Consider the following 5,455-nt stretch of genomic DNA (forward strand, 5'->3'; position numbering starts at 1 on the left):
TACTCAAAACCTCTTAACCATGAACCATCATCAGATCTGATTAACCCACCACAAGCAGCCATTTCACTAGTCCTTATAACAGCGCCATCTACATTGATCTTCACCCAATTTGATCTCGGTGGTTTCCACATAACTGGACGGATTGTACTAGTTTATATACTATGTTTTACCAACACTAACACAGGACATGATATAATACGCCGACACGTTAATTTTGAAAAATGTTATATTTTGATACATTATGATACATTTTGATATTAAATAATATTTTTAATATATATAATATAATTTATTTTTAATACACATAATAGTTCATAATAAATTGTATAACCAATCAAATATTTAAATTTCATAACATAAATATAAACAAAAATAATTTTTCATGTCAAATTTTATAACAGAAAAAATTGATTTATAAATTATTTTTTCATGTTTAGTTAATAAAATAAAATTTAGACCTAAAAAAAAGTGTCAGATGTTTGTTGGAGCGTTGATCACGTGTCAAAAAAAGGTGTCGGTGTCTGACACGCATTTTTCAAAAAATATTGTGTGTCCGTGTTTTACAGTTTATATATATATATATATATATATATATATATATATATATATATATATATATATATATATATAGGTAAAGCAGATGTATAGTGACTGCACCTAAGGATTGATGCAGTTATACTATATACTACTAGGTAATACTTGATTTTTGAAGAGAGAAAAAAATCATATATTACCCGTAGTACATAGTTAATTTCTGAAATACACTATATACTACCAATAATACATAATTATAATTTTTTGACCGTACAAAATCTTATATACAATGACATTATACATTATTTTCCATATATATATAAATATATATATATAAGGATATATTTTCCTTATGTTGTAGAAAAAAATTATTTCATGTTGTAAAAATAAAAATATAAGTGGGATTCACAAATAAAAGGAGAGAGAAAAAAGAGTGGTAGGACTCAACTCCTCTTTGTGTGTGTAGAAAAGTTGTTTATCTCATATAAAATGAGATAAACATAATTCATATATATATATATATATATATATAATGATAAAATATTCGGGTTGAGCTCCGTCAGTAGGCATGCTTGAGCTCATTATATAAGGGAAAGTGACTAGTGGCAGATCATAAGTTATGAGTAATAACCAGAGTTAGAGACTAACTAACTAGAATGGTAAACTAGCTAACTATAGTTATATATTTATATATTATATTTATATTAAAGAAGTCGAGATATCAGTATTCTGTGATCTGTCCCCCACTTTTTAGCTAACGACTTGGCATATTTTTAAATCATATAATGGTATGTCAATTTTATTAAATCATCGAAGGAAAGGTAGGATTTAGTGTATATGAACATTTCTTGGGTATAAGGCCTTCAGCTATGAGGAGATAGAAAGCATTTTTTTAATTTTTAAAATAATTTTAGTTGTTCACAAAATATTATTTAATTTTGCTTATTAAAATAAAAAATATATACAAAATTTGAAGCCGAACTGCTGAACTAAGTTATATTTATTTGAAAAATATTAGTCTCCTTTTACATGAGGTAACTTATCTCATTTTCTCTCACTTCGATTTTCGCACCTCACTTTTTTTTTTTCTTCTTGTAATGGTGAGACCACTTAGTTTCTCTCTACAACATAAGATACTTATCTTATGTAAAAGGAGATTAATAAAACCCTTTAAAAAAAGCATTTGACTGTTGGGATAACTGTGTATTAAGCCGGCACTGAGGCTTATAGTTTAAAAAAAGCATTTAATATTACCAAAAAAAGAAAGAAAAAGCATTTGATTGTGATGATAACGGTATATTAAGCCGGCACTGAGCTTATAGTTGATTGCCCAACTTTTTTTTTATGTTTGTTTATACTTTTGATGATCCTGCATCAAGCCACAAACAATATCCTAAAATTTATATACGTGAAATTTATTCTTTGTTAGTTAACATGATTGGAGTGAGAATTCACCTTGATGCAATTTTCAAAGAGAGTGCCACTTGAATCTTGACAGCCGTCATTTTCACTTTTCAGTGTAAAAAATGTTCTTGAATCTTGAATTCCTACTAATAATTAAGAGAGAACCTCTCTAGAAAAGAGTTTTACAGAATCTACACTGCAATTTTTTAATTTTTTATTAAGGTGTATATGATAATTATTTTATATTTTAGTTCTGTTTTTCAAAGAACAATAATTTTTTATTTTTATATTTAGAAATATATTTTGAAAAAAATATGTGCTTGATAATATAATTTATTTTTTATTCCTGTTGAAATAGAACACACACATATATATAATATTAATAAATAATGTGTATTTAATGATCATAATTTATATTAAAAAATAAAAAAGTTATTTTTATTTCTATCAATTTATATTGTTGGGCTACCAAATAAATTAATTTTATCAAATATTATTTCTAACCATTTATGTTCTAGATTACCCGGAAAAGAGAGGAAAAGAAAGAAAGAAAGAAAAAAAAACCCTCATAAACCATTAAGTATCATGTAAGTTAGAATGTTAAAAGTAAGCAATTGTTTTCGGTGGGGATGGTATTTGAGGATTAGTATTATAACAATACACATAGAAATAGCTTGTTTTCATGACCAAAAAAAAGAAGAAGAAATAGCTTTTTTTTACCGGCGGGGGGGGGGGGGAACCAAATATAATTTTTTATTGGAAACTATTGGGGTAGCTCTTTTTTGATTCTCTCATTCTTCTGAACAATAAATGACATCATTCATTAAATTTGCAAATCGATGACAACACTTTTGACTTGAGGACAGGTTTTGCAATCTGCAGTGTCTATTAGAGATTGAAAATCGCAGGTCTCCTCCAAATGGTCTTCCCCAGCGCAATGAGCACGCCTAATGCGACTTACCAAAGTCAGAAAAGAATTCTCTTGAAGCATTTCTACAAAAAATTAATGAGAAACATATCAAGCCTTTGTCTACATTATTTCATGATGCAACCAAAGAACAAAAAATGATTATAAACACTTGAACAAAACTTGATCAAGTCTTGTCATTTGCTGCGCTATACAGGGTAACCAAATTTGGCATGATCCTAATTCCTAAACGCATGAAAATTGTCAATCTAATTAACGAGCAAGATTGGCCGTACTCCAAAGGGAACTTGCAAAGGTTGCTCCACTAGCAGAACTTGATTCTGGTGAAGAGTTTGTTCCCATTTGTTGACTTATTTGTTGCTTGATTCTGATGTTCCTTAGATCAGCAACAAACCCTGGTTTTGAAATGTGAACATCTTTCATATCAATGTTGTTGCTCAACATTGTTAAAACCTCTGACATACTGGGTCGAAGCTTGGCGGTTTCTTGCACACAAAGCAACCCCACCTTTAGGAATTTCGTTGCTTCTTCCGCCGAGAAGTTCATATTAAGCACTGGATCCACTAGTCTTAATAAATTGTTGGCTTCGTACGCTGCCCATGCCTGCAAACAAGTTCACACACATGCACATTTCTTCATTTTGACCAAATCGTGACATAAAAAGGGTATACCCCAATACATAAGACTAGCCAATTTGCAAGAATAGAGATAAGGGTCGAATCGGTCTTATCTTTACAATTTTGCAAAGAGACTATTTTCTAAACTCAAATCAAATCTTCGTGTTGCAAGGAGTTATAAGGAGCAACGTTACCATTACTCCAACCCTCAAATCATGACATAACAACTGAAAAAATTAAGTTAACCCCATTTCGTTTTGACTCATATTTGTTTTCTCTCCTATTACTATTTTTCCACACAGTGAGGCTGAATTTACAATCAAGAAGTCAAAATGAGACATTTTGACTCCAATTTTCATACCTTCTCTACAATGAAACGTTCAACGTCTTGATAGGCATCCACAACTGCTAGGCCACTGACAATTTGTAAAAGTAATACTCCAAAGCTATAAACATCTGATTTTCGTGTCACCTGTCCAGAACTGGCATACTCTGGAGCCAGATAACCCCTGAAAAAAAAAAAAAAACAGATTGCAAGAAACCCCATTAGTCACGGAATTAAAAGCGTTCAAATTATTTTAGCCAAGGGTAGTTTTTCTTAATGTTGATCACTCACAATGTCCCTGCAACCCGAGTACTGATGTAAGATTTTTCATCTCTCAGTAACTTCGCCAAACCAAAGTCAGAAACTTTTGGTGTAAAATTCCGATCAAGAAGTATATTTTTGGACTTGATGTCTCTATGCACAATATGAGGCTTAAGCTCCTCATGGAGAAAGACAAGCCCCCTAGCCACACCTATGGATATGTTCCTCCTTGCTTCCCAGCTGAAACTCATCCTTCCCTCCTCCGAACCTATCAATCCAAAGCCACAAAAGAAGAATCATTATTATCTTGGTCTGCTTGCTTCTATCCTCCAATTCAAACACTTGTTTTGGAAATTATATACAAAGGCATAGAAATCCTAAAATTACCTAAGAAAGTGTGGTAGAGGCTGTTATTTTCCATGTAATCATAGACTAAATATCTGTGAGCACCATCCACACAACACCCTAGAAGGCTAACTAGATTCTGGTGCCTGATATTTGCAAGTGAAGCCAATTCTGCTACAAACTCCCTCTCTCCTCGCATGGATTCAAGCTCAATTGAAAGCACTTTCACAGCCACAAAAGAACCATCTTTAAGCCTCCCCTTTACAAATAAAGTCAACCCCAATATTCAGTCTTGGATCAATCAAAATTTGCATTAATAGCAAGTTTTTTTATTTGAATGGAGAATGTCTAACCTTATAGACAGAGCCAAAGCCACCTTCTCCAACCTTGTCCGAGGAATGAAAATTACGAGTGGCTGATTTCAATTGGTTGTAAGTGAATACACGAAAGCTTCCATCATTCTCTTCTTCAGGGTACTCTGCAGAGTAAGTCAACAAATCAAATATGATGAATGAAAAAAAAGAAAAACAAAAAGTTATTATTACACGATGAGAATAATTAGAGGAATTAACAAGACAGAAAGTGTTTGACTAATGTGTATATATACCGTTTTTGTTTTTTTCATGTGCCGATGATGCTGATGAGAAACAACGAAAAGCAGAAAAAAGAAGTTTCATGTCTCAAGAAAAGCGTAACGCTTCCTTGGATATCGGACTTTGGTCTATATATGAAGGTTTTGGAGATGGAGGAGAGCGTGTATGGCAAATGAGAATGGAACATCTTTGTGGAAACATTGAAAAATATTAACACGGCAAGGCTAGGTAAGCATTCTTTAGCCTTTGACACTTTCTTATTCATCGCTCCGTTTTCGAATTTTTTATTTTTTTTTCTGGATGGTCACTGACGATGACTTATTCCCTTTGGAAGGTTTCTAGTTAAAAAGGGACAGGAAAACTAATTGTTCTTAGAAAAATGTGAAAAAATTAATGAACGTGGGACATGACATGCCAGACATTGAGTTAAGTATATGGTTGGGTTATT

At 31.9% G+C, this 5,455-nt stretch overlaps 1 protein-coding gene across 1 annotated transcript; it reads right to left on the reverse strand.

Moving 5' to 3' along the window:
* Window positions 1–3,056: 3,056 nt before the first annotated feature.
* On the reverse strand, window positions 3,057–5,214 carry LOC133316507 (putative serine/threonine-protein kinase). The gene is made up of 6 exons (XM_061518266.1): window positions 5,022–5,214; window positions 4,768–4,892; window positions 4,457–4,673; window positions 4,100–4,337; window positions 3,845–3,992; window positions 3,057–3,469 (listed from the first exon to the last, which is right to left on the reverse strand). Exons 1-6 carry the CDS (start codon window positions 5,089–5,091, stop codon window positions 3,119–3,121), a joined length of 1,149 nt encoding a protein of 382 aa, XP_061374250.1. The 5' UTR covers window positions 5,092–5,214; the 3' UTR covers window positions 3,057–3,118.
* Between the last annotated feature and the right edge of the window lie 241 nt (window positions 5,215–5,455).

This window comes from Gastrolobium bilobum, unplaced genomic scaffold (assembly GCF_033153095.1).
Source record: "Gastrolobium bilobum isolate Gb01-03AN ecotype WA unplaced genomic scaffold, APGP_CSIRO_Gbil_v1 utg8685, whole genome shotgun sequence".
Classification (NCBI taxonomy): Eukaryota; Viridiplantae; Streptophyta; class Magnoliopsida; order Fabales; family Fabaceae; genus Gastrolobium; species Gastrolobium bilobum.

Bases quoted from the DNA above. Each gene is read 5' to 3' on its own strand.
- LOC133316507 (XM_061518266.1), bottom strand. From the start codon at position 5,091: ATGAAACTTCTTTTTTCTGCTTTTCGTTGTTTCTCATCAGCATCATCG. The intron at 3,993-4,099 runs GTGAGTGATCAA...TTTTTTTTTCAG, and splicing joins ACTCGGGTTGCAGGGACATT to GGGTTATCTGGCTCCAGAGT. The intron at 3,470-3,844 runs GTATGAAAATTG...ACTTGTTTGCAG, and splicing joins AACGTTTCATTGTAGAGAAG to GCATGGGCAGCGTACGAAGC.